This window comes from Xyrauchen texanus, chromosome 25 (genome assembly GCF_025860055.1).
Source record: "Xyrauchen texanus isolate HMW12.3.18 chromosome 25, RBS_HiC_50CHRs, whole genome shotgun sequence".
Classification (NCBI taxonomy): Eukaryota; Metazoa; Chordata; class Actinopteri; order Cypriniformes; family Catostomidae; genus Xyrauchen; species Xyrauchen texanus.
Window position 1 is genome coordinate 33,925,705 of NC_068300.1, and position 17,731 is coordinate 33,943,435.

Here is a 17,731-nt window from a genome sequence, read left to right on the forward strand (position 1 = left end):
AAGGATGTTGTCCTACAGGGCTTGGATGGGAGTACGGGGCGGCCACGCCAGGAGGTAGGGCTACCGGGGCATAGATGGTACGCAACTGCCATATCGACCTGGGGAATCGCCCCGTATCTGTGGCGCTCTCCGCCGTCGAGGGTGGTGAGAGTGGAGCGGGTGGCACCTAGACGGGCGGAGAGCGGGGCTCTCCATGTAGACGTCAGCTCGTCATGCACCTCCGGGAAAAACGGGACCGGGGGTATGCGAGGCCGCGAACGGCGCGCTGTCCCCAGGAACCAGTCATCCAACCGTAAAGGCTGTGGGGAGGATGGAGGGTTCCAATCCAACCCCACGCTTACGGCGGCCCGGGAAAGCATGTCAGACATCTGAGCGTCGGCCTCAGCCTGGGCCTGCTGGCCCGAAGGCGGCAGTCCAGGGGAGTCCTCGGCACCAGACATCACACTCTCCGATGCAGCGGCGAGCTCATCTGCTTCGGGCTCGGGAGGATAGACAGCCGGGCCGTTAGGCGAGCCGCTATCGCCGCGAGCGTGGACGGGGACCAGCGAGCGTGTCGGGGAACGGGAGGTTCGCGGGGCTACCCGGCGAAACCGCACCCGCTGCCGCCCCAAATCGCCCCCAGCGCCAACCGCATCATCCTCAATCCCATGGGAAGAAGGAGCAATGCGGGGTGCAGCTGGGGTGGCTTGCTTATGTTGAAAGCAAGCCGCGACCGCAACGTGGTCATGGTCATGTTCTCGCAGTGAGAACATGAACCATCCACAAACGCCGTCTCGGTGTGATCGCGGCCCAAACACACGAGACAGCGCCTGTGGCCGTCTGAAGCGGAGAGCACTCTACCGCATCCAGGAACAACACAGGCGCGGAAGGGCATCTTGAAAAAGACGCGTTCTGAAAAGAACGTTCAACGCCGCTGTGTTTTGCTCTTTTAGAGAAATTACTCTTTTAATAGGAATTTACTCTTTTAATACACAGTGTGTGTGTGTGTCTGCGCTGTCGAAGCGCTCCGGGGCAACAATGCACGCCGTGCAATGTAAAGGAGAAAGCCGCTGTTGTGCGCCGTCAAGATCCAACAGCATGCAGATCGTCAGAGGAAACAGGAACATTGTAATGTGGTGCGTAACTCGCAGCAAACTGCAGACAGACCATCGGCTCTGAAGAAATTTTCTGACTAAACTTCCGTATTTGCCCCGCTTAAATACCCAGGGGGCAGGGTATGCAAATACTGACTGCCAACTCTCATTGGCCCTTTTCAATAGGTCAGAGGTGAATATCGGCGCTCAAGACAGACCCCTAGTGTCGCTTCTCCGACACAACGTGGAGAGAGCGACAGAAGGGGAAAGTGTATTTCTCAAATAGCATTGTTAATTGAAAACCTCAGCATCTTAATGACTAGTGAAACAAATATAAAAATGACTTAGTGCACCTTTAAAATTGTATTTGATTGCAGACAGTTCTAATTTCTGTGTTAATAGTTAAAGGGTTCTTTTACACAAGCCTAACTTCCCTTTCTCATTGTCAATTCCAGGTTTTGACAGAACTCAAGTCTGATAACCAGCGACTGAACGATGAGAATGGAGCCTTAATCAGAGTCATCAGCAAACTTTCCAAGTGAGGAAGAACATGAAACAGAGCCAAATACTTGGTTTAACACTGAATAGAGAGATACCAAATCAGAGAAACCATAGAGCTTCAAGTGTCCCTCCATATACTATACATCAACCTGACCAGTATCATACTTAGTAATGGGTTTGTGCTAGTTCTCTTAGTGTATCATCTCCAAGGTAAATATATCTTCACAAAACCAGAGATCTACCCTGCTGGAAATCCAGCTAAACCTGCTTAGGTTGGTAGCTGGGTTTACAAGGTTTCTAACTTGTTGAAGTTGGCCATATAGTTGGTTGACCATTTGGACTGCCTGCTGGTAAAGCTGAGTTTAACCTGGACCATCTTGATCAACTTGGTGCGAGCTGACGGACCTCAGATAGAAAGATCTTGGGTGAAGCTGGTGACATAACATAACATAATGAATGATGGTGAACAACTGCTGGTCTTTTTAGCAGGGAAGATCTATACAATAATTCTTTTGAATAGTATGTGATCACACACAATCCGATCCAATTGTTCTAAATTGTTTCAGGGTGACTTTTCTAAAGCTCTGCCATTTGATTTTTAAACAACATGTTCACTCTGACTGGCGACCTGTCCAGGGTGTCCCCCGCCTTTCGCCCAATGTTAGCTGGGATAGGCTCCAGCCCCCCGCGACCCTGTACACAGGATAAGCAGTTGACGATGGATGGATGGATGGATGGATGTTCACTCTGAGCAATGATGTCACTCTTTTACTCTATTCTCTGTGCATGTCAATCCATTTTTCAAAGTCTTTTGATTATGTTTATATATGTAATGCGGTTGAAGAATTGTTACATGACACCATTGTTGAATGTGTCTTATATTTATTTATGCTTTTCAGATTTTAATTAAGAGTGTATATGTAAAATATACAACAAAAAAAAAAACACACCACTAGTATTGTTTTTATGCAATTTCCAAATGCTTTGTGTATTTTATTTTAATTTTCCACCGTTTTCAACCTGTAATCTTGAACCAATGCTCACAGCACTTTTTATGATTGTGTTAATTGTGTGCCTATTCTAATTATTAATAATAACACTGTAAAGTATGAAGAACATGTTTTCACACGACTTATTATTAGCCTGCTTGCATTGTCATATCAGCCTCTGAAATGATTTTACAGTACCAGCCTACTTCATTTACATGTTATTAACATTTAGGATCTCTTTATTTCTCTAAAATGTCAGTATTTTTTTTTTTTTAGTGTCTGTGATATTCAAAAAATTGTCTTATCAGCTTCTGAACAAAATCTATTATTTATATTTTAGTATTTGTGTGCCAGCTATGCACAATATTTAATAATCCACCAAAGTTCAATGACATATCCAATTTCTTATTATACCTCTACGTGTTTTTAAAGCCACTAATGTCAATATATTTTAATAAAAGTGTCTGTATGGGCTGCATCTTAATAGATGCCCAGCTGTAATTGTGGGCCAAAATCTGGCAATGGTGAGTGAAATTAGTCTAACAATACTGCTCAATTTCTAAAAAAATTATAATATATAAATATGGATGATGTTTGAAAATTACCTGTATAAAATGATTATTAAAACCATAATAAAAACATAATAATGGAATTATTATTAATGTATTAATTATAATTATTGTTAAAATACAAGAAGTGTTACTTCCTAGTAATGTGATGCCATATTCCCATGGTGGAATGTGTTAATTACTGTATATTACTCAACAAATCCACATTCAGACAGAAATAAGTGTAATTAAAAGGCCTTTATTTTTATCATTTGTTTCAGAACAGAGCTGGTAACACATATGATAAATCTGTAGAGCTATTTGGTTCCCTTTATGTCTTTACAAGGATTGCCGATGCTCATGTACTGTCCACTAGGGGGTCGTGGGGAGGGTCTGTGAGCAATGTTTTTGTCAAAGTGTCCCATCAAGGCTAAAGCATGCGATTGATCCACACTAGGCACGACATTACAGACATGAACACACGCACACACAAGAACACTGAAACGGGTACAAACAGGCCTGAGGGCCAAACCCTCGCAGTCTCCCATTGACTTAAAGAACAGAACACCACAAATAAAAAAAAGATCATTTTTACAATTCCAAATAAGCAGAGTGAAAAGTGCTAGAGAAGAGAAAGACAAAAATAACATTTGCTTAGATATGTGGCTATGCAAAAGCAAAGATAAAGACAGCTCTTTTGCGGTAACACTTTACAAAAAGGTACTGTACTGTATGTTAACATTAGGTATCTTGAAGTGTACTTTTTTACATCATTTATTAATATTGGTTAATGTTAATTTGTAAATGTACTATTGTGCGTTCATATTTGTTTATATAGTAATACTCTATATACAACTTTAAATTTAGTAATAAATGTAGAAATTCACTTTAATAAATGCTGTAAAATTCGGTTATTGTTCATTGTTTGTTCATGTTTGTTAACGCATACAACCTTATTGTACAGTGCTACCTTTTTTGCTGTTTTGTTTGTTGGCTAGCATCCAAAGAAATCAACAAAATTGTGAAAACGTCTCTGCTATGGGTGTTAGAACAGTCTTTCGTTCATTTGTACACCGTAAAATACTTGCTGAGAACTACAACAATAACTTGAGTTGCTTTTGTAAGCTGATGCAACTCATTTACCCTTTTTAGCGTTGCTCTGAATATCATTGCTTGCAAGTAACAACTCTGTGTTTGACAATTAGGAATGTTTCAAATAAATGTTCATTGTGCATGCTGCCATATAGGCAGAATGGCAGTGATTGATTAAATAACAACAAATGATTATTTATTAAAGGGCCTATGCATTATTGTTGAACGCAGTCACACACACTCAAATGCTTATTCTAGTAATGCTGTTTGAAGTTTCATTTCCTAAAATTTGAAATATATAAATAAATAAATAATCCTTTAAAGGGTCTACTTTTATAAGTAGCAATTTCCTGTAACAATAATTACATTAAGTATTACATTTTATTTTTATTATGCCATAATTTATTTGATAAATTGTTTGTTAAAGTTAAATCAGAAAATTATTAATAAAATAAATATTAATAGGCTAAAAACAACTGGTTCTTCATATTTTAAATGACAGTATATTTCCATGGTTACACAACCCTTTTAAACTGCCCTTTGCACATAAATGCATGTGTACATACATAGTGGAAACAACTACACCAACCACATGAGTGTTTGTAAAAGCAAACTTCCCTGACACACGTTTTGATAAATCAAGGCATTTACAAAACTCAATAAAGAAATACATAATACAGAATTAAAACAAATTAAATAAAATACAATTTTAGAGACTGACTATTGCAAGTTAAACTGCCAACGATGTTAAAATCAGCCCATTTTTAGGAAACAGTGTGGCCCCATAGCTTGACAGACTAAATGGAATGTGAGGAGATACACAGGCCTTTGAAAGGAGATATTTTTAGAATCATATTAAGTACATCTATTTAGCTGAGCTCCAAGGAATCAGCTCAAGTCTTATGGCTTTATCTTATCCACACTCTCACACACAAACGTACTGCTTATTGGCTAGTTAAACGCTTATTATGTAACATTCTAATAAATAAATGCTTTTAGAAAACAATGGGGACTCCAAGTTTTCTTGAACATGATTGATACTATTGTGCTAATGCAACTTTGTTGCCAAAGGGAATCAGCTGGTCCGAAAAAATCACGCAAGAATGACGTAAAAGTCAGATCAAATGGCAGTAAACGTGACTTCTCTTATTGGCACTGATTGTGAAAAAGACAAAAATTATAATAAAGTGTAATATGATAAAAGTAAACTTGATCAGCTATATATATATATATATATATATATATATATATATATATATATATATATATATATTTGAATGATACAAAACTGCATCATTGGTCCTATAAGATGGGGAAATACTCAGACTTGGAGCCCCCTATGGAAGTATTTACTTTCCAGAAGCATATTTGGACAAAGAGACTTACTGTACAAATATTATAAAATGAAGATAATCATTTGAAATAAATAAATATGTAAATGAATTAAAACAAACGTTTTTTCCCTTCACAATATTAGTAGACAGCAAGCATGCGGCTACGTTTTCATTCTATATTAGTTCACACAAAGCACTTAACATATTTGCTCATGATGTTCAGGTATGGATTAAATCTGAAAATGAAGATTTGTCTAGTACAGTTCATATTCTCTCCAGTACCCACTCATGGAAAATAAATACATATTTGATTTGATTAGAAAATATACACAGTATCTTACCCTTTCTTTTTGTTATTAAAATGACAAAGAACACCTACTTAGGTACACAATATATTTTTTGCTTCACATCTGAAACATGCACATCTTTTTTTATTGTAACATGCATTATCATAAAGTTGGAACTATGCATATATAGGTAAAACTACAGCATGGATTGGGGAAAAGGGCCATTAGATGTAAGTTGTGATTTCTTTGTGTACACTTTTCGTAATACGAGACACATCTGTGTAAGAGAATAACCTAAAAAATAACCTACAATAACAGAGTAAAAATAACGTTGATCCTTAAAAGAAGTGTTTCGACATCACTAAAAAAGGAAAACTATAAATAAATTATACATGATAAATAAATGATAAATAATCACACATTCATTAGGCTTGCAAAGAGACATAAAAATGTCAAACTGCACTGCGAATGTGGGTGGAAAAACCTGCTATTTCACAATCAAACTACAACAGACTTATTGCAACTGAACATGGCCTGTCAGAAAAGCTGCTTCTTTTAAACTGGGTTACTGCATGGTAAGTACAACTATTTTCCCCAAAAATCACTCTTGGCTCTTTCAATGGAGCATTTAGTCTGATTTGCTGTAAAAGTCTATACGCAAGAAATGATGCCCCAAAAATACATTTTGATCAGATTCAGGCTTGTAATTTGCTAAATTTCTCAATTAGTTGATAATTGAAAAAAATGTCACAAGGTATTATCATTGCCAAAAGAGTTTCTCCAGGCAATATAAGGATCAAATTTTTGGTCTTTATCATTTAGTCTTAGTTCATCAATATAATTATATGCTGAGATGTACACTGTCACAACAACTGACTCAAACACTCTAAGCCCCAAAGCAACTTTCAAATGATACAAGTTCCCTTTTTTTAGCAAATGCAAATTCTGACACTCGCAACAAGAATGCACCATCACTAAAGTACAGATTCCAATTGACAGAGTAACATATACAGAATGTAGTTCCAGTAGTGCAAATAAGTTAAGCGGTTTGGTAAGATGTGGTGTAAGTACACATGTAACAGTGCCCTCTGTCAAACTCTCACTTCTTGTAAGAACTTCTGGTTTAAACCGAAATGAATCGACCTTGAAAACAAATACTGTTGTAAATTCTTAATCAGTGGGCCCAGAACATCGAAAACATGTATCAAAACAACAAACTCCCAAATGTAGGTAAAATACTGATAAAAACAAAGTGCTTGACTACAACAAAAACACACTTTCATTTAAAGTGCTCAGGCAGAATACATTTAATACAACAAAATAAAGCGAAGAAACAAATACGGATGCTAACAGGGAGACGTCCCTGGAAGCTAAGAATTGCTTATTTATTGAATAATTGAATGTTTGAAGGCTTGTCTCCTTTTTGTCAGGGTGTGTTAGGACATTGGGCAGTGGAAGAAGAATCGAAGAAGAGGTTGTCTGCAGGCAGTATAATCAATGACACCTGAAAATTTCATCCATTCCTCCATCTCTCCGTTCCCATTTACAATTTTTTTTTTTTCAATAATGTTAAACCATTTTTCATTGTCCTTTCAGACTCAAACATAGTAACTGATTTGATCTAGATGACCAGAGAATCTAGCAGGAATGTGTTAAAATTAGGCAGTGGAAGAGGCAGTGTGTTTCTATCCCTGGTCCCCGATGCAAAACTTTGGAATGCTGTTGATCTATTGGATTTTTGGGTGTAAATGTACAAACTCCAAGCTGTGCCACAAAGAACACCATTCTTAGAGGACATACTGACCTATGAGATCAGCTGTTCTTGAAGAACATTGATAGTAGTCGAAACAGTCTTTCTTTAGCTTCCTCATTAAATCAAACACAACCTCGATCTCATTTGTGTTGGGTTGTAGCTGTTGATGCGACCCAATCGTCTTCTTTTGATTCTTTTAGTGTCTAGTCTGGTGGCCTATGGCTGTAATTCAGTGCTGATTGATGGTTGAAGATGTTGTGCATGTTGAAAAGTGAAAGAAAGAAAGGAAGGAGGACAAGTAGGGAAGTAGGGGAGGAAGTAGAAGGGAAGTGGCAGGATTACTTCTTGGCATTGAGGGCTGCTAGTGAAGCATCCACCTCCTCCTCAGGTTTGAGTGGATGCCACTGAGCGATGGGCCGCCGCGGGTTTGCCAGCATATCGGACCAGTGCCTTAGCTCAGTGCCCTCTGCTTTGCTGCCCACCCAGATCTTGCCAATGGCATCGTTCTTGCCGATCTTGTCGTAATCCAGCACTGTGACCACAGCTTGAATTTTCTATAATAAAACAATACTTGTGATTAACTCAGCATCTTCAAAGGTGTCATCAACAAATCTTCGGGACACGCAGGCCAAGCCAGAACATTTTGTTAACGAAAAGATTCTATAACATATTGTGTTATAGTAGGCCTATAATTTATGTTCACTATATCAATTAAACATCAACAGAAACATTTTCAAGCAGGGGAAAACTCTACTAAAACTCTATTAAAAAAGCTTTATAATTTGTCCATAATAGAGAAAGTAAATCAGATTGATGACAATTTTTTTATTGAACAATAACAGTGAAGTTATAGATGCAATAATATAAACTTTTGACAAATCAAAAGTTTTCTTGACCAAATAAATGAAAATATTACCTCCGAACTCACGCTTGTTGGTCGTCCATGATTTTAACTATTTAATCTTCTAATTTTATACAAATTATGGATAATGATTATTTGTAGAGTAACCTCTGAAAGCATCGAAATGCACGGCGCTCTTGCACAAGACCTTGCAAATCATCGAGAGCTGGCACTTCTGTCCTAATACTTATGGGTCATTGACAAGGTTGTCCAAGGTGTTAAAATGAGAAATCTTTTAAAAAATCTAGTTTAAATTCCTATTCATAAAATAATATTCTCATAAATGTAATCTTAGTCAAATTTGGTTTCATACATTTTGAAAAACTATTGCATTTTCTACAAAAAATCAATAAAAAAAAAGAATGTAAAAAAGTATAATTCTACTTTCTTTGCACCATGAACTTCATCAATGATTCCAAAAAAGTTAATAAAAATAAATAAAATATGTTTTAAATATTATGAATTTCTGAGTCAAGAATATCAAGAAGTTATCTCATGGTCACACCACATGTCTTGAACAAAATGTTCCCTGTCAAAATTAATATCAGATGTTTTTTAAAACTTAACGCTCAGTCTTGAGGGTCTAAATGTGTCATGTTTTTTTGTGGTTTTTATGGACAATATAAACAAAAACAAAAAAGGATACCATTGATTTCCCAGTGACTTTGGTAGACAAAAGCGTTTTCAAATATGAATTATATTTTAACAATTTACAAAATTGTTTAACTGTTTAATTTTTTAAGAAAGAACAATAAAAGATTATTCTGCTCTAGTCAAGCCAACATGTATTTTTTCAGATTTTGTTTTACTGTGTCTTGACACCACATGTATACATGTAATAATATAAATATTCAAGTAAATGGTTTGTGTGAAGTGATATTTTTTTTCCATGTATTTTTAATTTAATAGATCTGGACAAAAAATTGCATAATTTCATTTACCCATATGACACATCGCCATAATATGCACCTGTTACCCTCTGTTATTGTATTATATGATGCATTTAGTGAAAAGAATCCACGTAAAGATCATGAAAAAGTTTTTTTTTTCCTAAATCTCTCGTCCACTGTCACTGAAAAGCATTTTTTCTACTCCAGTAAATGAACTAGTAAAGGAAGTTTGGGCTGTTTCTATGAAGGATGCTTAAACAGTGGTGTAAAAAAGTATTTTATGGGCGAAACCCTGACAATTGGTTGAATTAAAACATTTTCATATTGTAACTGTACACTCCTCATAGCAATATCTTACATTCTGTTCTCTTCTTTTTAATTAAATACAAAATATTTCCTTGAACTCTTCTCTTGGCCATTTTTGAAAGTGCACAAACTTTTGAAAACTTGCGTTACCTTCAGTGGTGTAAGTTTCATGTGAACACTAGGAAGGACAAATCAATGCATGGCTAAACTCCCCGCAGAATATTTCCAAACTGTTCAAGTATGAAGATCTAATTGTGGTATGGCACCTATAGAAACTTGGAAACCCCACACATGTCGAAATCGAATTCTGACCTTGATGATTGCCCTTATTTAAAGTCTGTTACTTATCAAACGTAGAGAATAAAATATTTTACTTGCATGATTAGTTCTAAATGATACATGACAGAATTAATCTAAAGGGGATGGCAAGGGGGATGGTTGTTTTAAAAGGGGGGGTGCTTTTTGGTATTTATTGCAACAAGGGGGATGATATTCCCTCACATCCCTCCTCATCTCGAGCCCTGCATATGCTGATGTTTTTTTTGGGGTGGTGGGGGTGTTACAGGAAGTACCCCCCCTATTTTAGTTATTTCTGTTTCCCTCCACCTGTCCCCTCCCAGATTCAGGAAGGTGGGGATGACCTGACGGCAGACGGGGCTTAGGGCATGCCCTCCCCCAGGGAAGGGGTGTACGTCATGCCGGGGGCTCCCTGGTATGAGAGAACGAGGGAGGAATGTGACAGGGCTGAGGGCGGGCCGGGTGGTGATTATACACACCCGGTCCCTTATCAGGCTAATTAAGCCTCCGAGTGGGATAAAGGCCAACTGCGGATGGTGGTGTTTGTGTCTTTCGGTTAATTTCTTCATTAAACTATTATCAATATTGTCACGCCGGTTCTCAGCTCCTCCTTTCCATTGTTGCCTTTACAGTTAGCATTTAATAAGCTAGCAATCACTGTACTAGTAAGAACTTGCTAACTAGTTTCAGTAGGTTTCCTATACTAGAAATATTTAATTTGAAACTACATGGTCATTTTAAGTTCAGCCAAAGTTACATTTCAAGTTAAGTGCCATAAAAAAAAAAATGTTTTCCTTCTGCTTACTTATTAGGGTTTACAGTGTATCTAAACATTCTTAAAACAAGATAGTTTTAATTGAGAAGCAAAATTATTCTTGTGTTCAGTGACGTTTATGCTTAAAACGAGTCAATGGGATGATGTGAACTAAAGGCTATTTAATTGGACAAGCTCTTCAATATGTAAACAAAGGAAAGAAAACTGTGCTCAACGGGCCATTTTTAATGGTGTCTTTAAGTAGTCTATACAATGGACGGCATGACATTGATTGACCGATTCCACAATAAAACATTGACAGGTGAGCTTGACTGAACACAAACAAGGTAAACCATTGTTTTTAAGTCCTGAAAATTGTACCTGCATCTGGTCCTGTGGAATCTCAAAGCTGAAGGATTCATTATAGTAGGGGTTCAGTGTGTTCTTCTTCACAGTCGTCTTCTTCTTTTTCAGTCGCTTTCCATTTTGTAGAAGATGAATCTTCACATAGGGATCTGTAGAGGCACAGCATGTTCAATCGTACATTTATATTGATGTTTTTAACTTGCCATTCTGTTATGTATTTGTTTGCCAGTGAAAGAACTTGACTGAAGCTTTAGCACAGAGTATTCCACAGATAGACTAAATCTGGTGACTCAAGCAACATTTTTTGTTCAGAGATTAAGAACAAGATCAATCAAATTTAATAAATTGTCTAGCTATTTTATATATATTTATTGTTCTCCAGAGTATCCTGCTGAATAATATCTAGTTTTATTTTTAAGCAAGAATATGGTGGCAAGGCAGATAGTTAATAATTTAGCTATAATTTGCTAAATGCTGTAGTAGATTCACAGATTACATTAATCCATTGAAATATAGATAATTACATTAAATACAGTGATTAGTCAATGCCTCTTATTAGTGGATTGTATAGTTAATGTTATGTTGGATTAGGAAAATTGAATTAACTTCATAAATGTAGCATTGCAAGCTCCTAAATAATTTTGTTTATTCTGAAATAATATATTAATAATAACAAAATATAAATATGTGACTTATTATGAATCATCAAATCAGATTTATTTTGTCTTGTAAATTGCATGTACGTTTGCAAGAAGCCATTTAGCATATTCTTTTATCCAAAGCAATTATGTCATTAATGAAATAAGTAATACCTAATAAAATGTATTTAAAACATTATAAAATACTTCCCAATCTTCCATTAGTTTGAAAACAGGTATCCCTCACCCCATACTCACACTGTTCAGGATAAAAAATTAAATAAAAAAAGATGAATGTTTGATAGCGCCAGGACGGTGTTTCTGAAATGGCGTTCCGGAAGCTACAGTTAAAAAATTCAAAATAAATAATGCCAGTTTGTTCGTCACTTAATATTATTTCCTGGAGGCAGGCTCCAGTTAATGCATTCCTTCATTTAGCAAGTGTGCTTGCTGGAAATCACCTGTATGTTAATTACATAAGCTGCATCAGTCTAGTCTGTCTCGGAACTTGGTCAGCTTTATTCACTCTTCTTCTTCCACCTATTTCCACTTCTCTGTTTTCGTTACATTGCCTGCAACGTGTTTTATACAGCTGCTGTTCTCATAGCAACCAGCAGATGGCAGCAGCTAGGCCTGGCTGAGGGAGACGCATGGCGCAGCGCGAGCAGAGGACTGCAGAGTCAGCACGTGAGCGCTATCTGTTCTGCATGGCTACCGCTGACATTAAAGCACAGGCGTGACACAAATACAGTGCTGCAGCACTGAAGCCTGCTGTGCGTGTCTGCCAGAAACATGATGCATTAATATAAAAAAATTAAAAAAGAATTAGTGAAACATGCACATATATCTTTAGCGCTGTCCTTTTGAGAAGATTAAAAAAAGAAATAATTAAATAAATTGTTATGGCATATGCACGCATATTCATGCTACTGCAGGCAAAAATCAGATGGAGTTTAAAATCTCCACCCACTCTCTAGAGAGACACTCTCTAATAGAGAATGACAATGCACTGTCTAGTGTGTGTATGTGTGTGTGTGTGTGTGTGTGTATGTGTGTGTGTATGTGTGTGTGTGTGTGTGTGTGTGTGTGTGTGTACCTGAGAGTCCTCCAACATCCATCTTTTTCAGGTTCTTAGCCTCCAGGATACAGATGGTGAGTTTTCCAGCTGTGGGTACGTAGCGCAGGGAGATGCAGATATCGCCAAGCTTTTCAGGCTATGTGTGTTCGGAGAAAAGGAAGTTGATGACTATAACAGGTTTTTATTAGTCAATTTAACACGTTAATTTAGTACACTTAATTATAAAAACATGTGCTATAAAATATGAGACAATTAGTTTACCCTGATCTGCCAAACCATACTTGTGAGCAGACAGTACTGAAATAAGGATCTGTTTAAAATGTGTTCTTATATTCAGAAACAGCGAGTCGCAATAGTGTCAAGAATTGTTATTCAAAAAGGTGAACTCTTGTTATTTTAAAGATGTAGTTCTCCCAAACTTGATGTCATGACATTTGGGTATGTGATGCACAAGCACCAATGAGGTTAGGAAGAGGCGGTTCTAGAGGGGGTGCCCGGGGGGTGCCCCATCACTCACATGGATGTACTGTATGTATATCAAATTAAATTATTCTGTGGTTTAAAAGACTGTACGAGCAACTGTTTGAGCTAATATAAACTATAGACGCTTGAACAGCGCAGCCTGTGTCGGCATGAAAACCGTTTTGAATCTGACAGCTTGTAATGTAACTGGCTGTTGCAGAAACACATATGTGTGACACTACTCTGCAGGGCCCAGTTATTAACTGTCACATATGTGTGATGGTATGTATGAAAGGGTTCAAAATCTCGATACCATCTTGGTGAAAGCTAGTGACATTCTGAACCATATATTTTAACATAAATTTAAGTGTTTGATGTTTTAGGTGAATGTACACATAACGTGATTTGTTAACAAGAGACACACAGACATCAACACTCGGCATACAAAACTCAACAGTGTTGACTAACAATAAAGTTGCTTTTACATAAAAATAGTAAAAGTTGAACATTAAAATACAAGTAACATAGACTGCAACAAAAATAACTGCAAAATAAACCAGTGAATAGTACAAAAGCCATGTAATTGCTCATGCCACAGTGCATGTTGGGATCTTGACAGCTATATGCTGCTAAATTACAGTTGTATACTGTAGCTGAAAAAAACAACAATTTCTCTACCTGTAGCTGTTAATTTCAACAACAGTAACACACAATATTTTTACAGTATGATGCTAGCAACTACAGCTGCCAGTAGTTAACTGTTTTTTAATAGGATTTCTATTTACAGTGTATCATGTAATTAATTCAGTTACAATGTTTCATTGATTAACAGCCCTAGTTGTTCAGAAATTGACATCAATTGTGTTTCACTAGTGTATCACTTTACTAAGAGAATAATGCAACTTCAATCATGAACATATGTTAAGATACGAAAAGAAAAGCATTAGGTAACATAATGGCCATAAACGCCTGCTTAGCAGTGCCGGTTGATTAGCTCTCATTATTACTATTGCTTGACAGATGCTCACTGTAGTTAACGTGAAGGGAGTGACGTATAAAGGACAGGTTTACTGTACCTCTTCTTTCTCTGCACTGTCCAGGTCTCTCCACTGCAAGATGGGCTGTGCCAGGTCCAGGGTGTTCATGGCAATCTTCACCTCACCGATCACGTCATGTTTTGAGAAACGGTCAAAGTCGTACACAGACATGACCAGTGACTTCCCTCCCATTTCGTTGAACGGAATCTACAAATCAACATCAGGTTTTAAGAACTGTGACAGAATAATTGGGAATAAGAGAACATGTAGAACATTTTATGGGTTTTAAGTTAAGTGGGGTTTGTCTCTGTCTAATACTAGAGATATAATTCTAGACTATGGTAATACAAGTTACTAATTAGTGGTGGAATTTGGAATGGGAAGGATTATAATTAATACTGCTCATGCTATTACAACGACTTTAACCTGATGTACGACAAAACATGTCATGGTGGCACAGACTTTGACACAAATGAGTCAATGAAATAGGTACTGCACCTTGAAGTGGAAAGTCTCATTGAAGACAGGGTTGAGGGTTTTCTTGTGCACCTTGGTGTCATACTTCTTCTTCTTGTCTGGTAGAATAAAAACTTTGACGTATGGGTCAGAGGTGCCACCACTGTCCATGGATAGAAGATCTGCAGCTTGCAAGATGCCCACTGTCAGCTATATAATAAAAGATAAGGGTGTCCAACTTTAATCCTCATGATCTTTTTTTGAGGGTTAAAAGCCCTCAAAAAAATACTCCACTGGAGAAGTTAGAGAATATATTCCATGATTTTACAAATCATGAACTGATTACAGTATAAACAAAATTTTAACTTGATAACCTTCATCGCATGTCCTATATATATTTATATATATTACTATAATTATGGTCTCCAAAACTCCAAAAATTAATTGAATGCATATTTAATTTGTATGAGTCTCTGACTGGTGTACACACGGGTGAACAATAGTTACATCATAACATTTCTTTATTTCGGTAATTGTATTTTTCAAATTGATCCCAATCAGAAACAACGTTACTATTTTGGATAATAATCACATTTTCAAGAATGAAACTTATATGTAATAAATGCTTAATAAATACACTTATTCATAAAATTCATGATTTATTTAAAGCACTACTCTGAGTGGTGTCCCAACTGAACTAGTCCTAGTTACCTAAAGTCATCAACAAAAACACTTTTCAGTTCTTCATGCTCATTGACAGCATATATCATATGATGAAATCTTATGACCATTAAACTATACTGAGCTTTATGTAATAAATTCTTTATTTGTGTAAGGGTTTCACAAAATACCTCGGTTTTAAAACGGACGGTTATCATACTGTTGAAATATTCTCATTGACTGTATTGTATGAAGACAGACAGATTTTTTTCAGAACTTTTCTCAAATTCAAATCAGTTTAATTAAGACAGAATCTGCGACATTTACACAGCATGATATAAACTTGGCTGGATAAAATAAATCTTTAAATTGCACCTTCCTCATGTTGCATTTGACTGTCAATAAATTTGAAAGGTGACAAGCAGGTGTCACGAACAGCGTGCATCACGAGCACATCAGAAGTCCAGCACAAGCAGAGCGCAGCATGAGTGCAACATACAGACATGTCCGAGCCTGAACCTTTATTTCCACCACCACAGAAGTTTAAGTCTGCTGTCTGGGATTACTTGGCTATGTAAGAGACACACGAGGCACCATCAATGTTGATCAAAGTATCGGCTCAGGCGGGAAACACTTCAAACCTTAAGCACCATCTCCATGAGCACCATCACACGGAAATTGTGTAGATGAATGTAAGTGTAAATACAGTACACAGGATAATAAATGATAGCCTGTTTCATAAAAACACCAGATTCAAAGTAGTTTTACATGTAATGACTAGCTAGGCTAAAGTAATGTTTATGCTTTCTGTCACATTCACATATGCAGCAAACGGATTTAAGACCTCGTTCAACTTTACGATGTGCCAACAGTAGGCCAATGTGTTTGATGTGTTGTTAAAAAATGTTATTTGTAAAACATAGTACTAAATAGGGTTTAGAAAATGCATGGCTTTTGGTGTTCAGGAAATTGACATTGACAATATACAAAGGATGACTTTCATTCAATACCTGTCAAATAGTGAGTGCCACTAAGTGAGTCATTTTACCTCATTATAAATGCTAAATTACACTTAATCAACATTGATAATCTATGAAAATGTGTCTTAATGTAAAGTGGACACCAGGGGTCTAACGGTATGACATTTTCAAGATATGATATCTGTCACAAAAATTACCACGGTATTACGGTTTCACGGTATTTAGGTGAATTGATAATATTAAAAGCAGTTTGGTTATGAAATAGGCTATTTCTGATAAAACACAGATACATATTTCAGTTATAGCCAGTATAGGACAAAATGCCAATAAATAAACTGCTCATGAATAATATATTTAGAATTGAACTAAATCACAAATGCAACAAATTACTGAATGCATGCATATGCATATTTTAAGTGTTAACCTGGGCAATAATCATTACAAATGATTACAATTCAATTTAATAAATATAAAATAACAATAACAAAATATTTATTGTTATAATCATCTTACTACTGTACATGTTGGTATTAATGTGGTATTAACGTTTACTGGTTTAAGATTTATTTTTTATTTTTTTACTTTGTCGGATTAAGAGAGTGTCCTGATGTTCAAGATCAAACGTTAAAGGATTAAAGTTGAAGATATCCAAAATAAAAAAAAAAGAATTGGTTATAACTGAAATATTTATCTGTGTGTTTGTCAGAAATAGCCTATTTCATAACCAAATATTGAACTGCACCTAAATACCGTGAAACCGTAAAAGCGTGGTAATTTTATCACCGTAAAAATATCATACCGTTACACTCCTAGTGTCCACTTTACATTAAGACACATTTTCATAGATTATCAATGTTGATTAAGTGTAATTTAGCATTTATAATGAGGTAAAATGACTCACTTAGTGGCACTCACTATTTGACAGGTATTGTATGAAGGTCACCCTTTGTTTCATGTTGTTATAACCACATTTTAGTGATTTATAATGCATTTATAAATGAATTATAAGTCATTAATGAGCCAGTTTATAAACTCTTTACAAAGAGAACATTGATGTAAAGTTTTACCACTTCAGTAACATCTGCCTAATGTTTTTTTTTATTAGGTCAAAGGAACATTTTCAACAAATTTGTACAGAAAAAGAATAGGTTAATTATTCTTTTCCTTTACACTATTGTTATTAAGACACATCTCTGGATGTGGGGTCTCTTGGGGTCTCTGGAACCCCACAACTTCCAGAATGTAAATTCAGTCTCAACAGAACATGAGGGTAAAATACTGGGAGAAAACAAACCGATAAACAGAAACAGAAAGCTGAATGATAAGAAG

The 17,731-nt window shown here is 36.4% G+C and overlaps 2 protein-coding genes across 12 annotated transcripts in view; one reads left to right on the top strand and one right to left on the bottom strand.

Annotated features, from left to right (window-relative positions):
• LOC127618492 (protein phosphatase 1 regulatory subunit 12B-like) overlaps positions 1-2,690 on the top strand; it is a 33,402-nt gene extending 30,712 nt beyond the window's left edge. For all 9 annotated transcript variants that reach the window (XM_052090973.1, XM_052090970.1, XM_052090979.1 and 6 more), the window contains one exon: positions 1,529-2,690. Coding sequence is in view for 2 of the 9 variants with exons in the window: in XM_052090976.1 (XP_051946936.1) it covers positions 1,529-1,615 (87 nt within the window). In the remaining 7 variants the exon portion in view is untranslated. The remainder of the gene's footprint in view (positions 1-1,528) is intronic.
• A 1,471-nt stretch (positions 2,691-4,161) lies between these two features.
• Positions 4,162-17,731, bottom strand: part of LOC127618490 (synaptotagmin-2-like) — a 120,172-nt gene continuing 106,602 nt past the window's right edge. For all 3 annotated transcript variants that reach the window (XM_052090968.1, XM_052090969.1, XM_052090967.1), the window contains exons 5-9: positions 14,805-14,972; positions 14,346-14,513; positions 12,826-12,943; positions 11,107-11,240; positions 4,162-8,131 (exon numbers count right to left, since the gene is read on the bottom strand). In XM_052090968.1, coding sequence (XP_051946928.1) covers positions 7,916-8,131; positions 11,107-11,240; positions 12,826-12,943; positions 14,346-14,513; positions 14,805-14,972 — 804 coding nt within the window. In that variant the 3' untranslated portion in view covers positions 4,162-7,915. The remainder of the gene's footprint in view (positions 8,132-11,106; positions 11,241-12,825; positions 12,944-14,345; positions 14,514-14,804; positions 14,973-17,731) is intronic.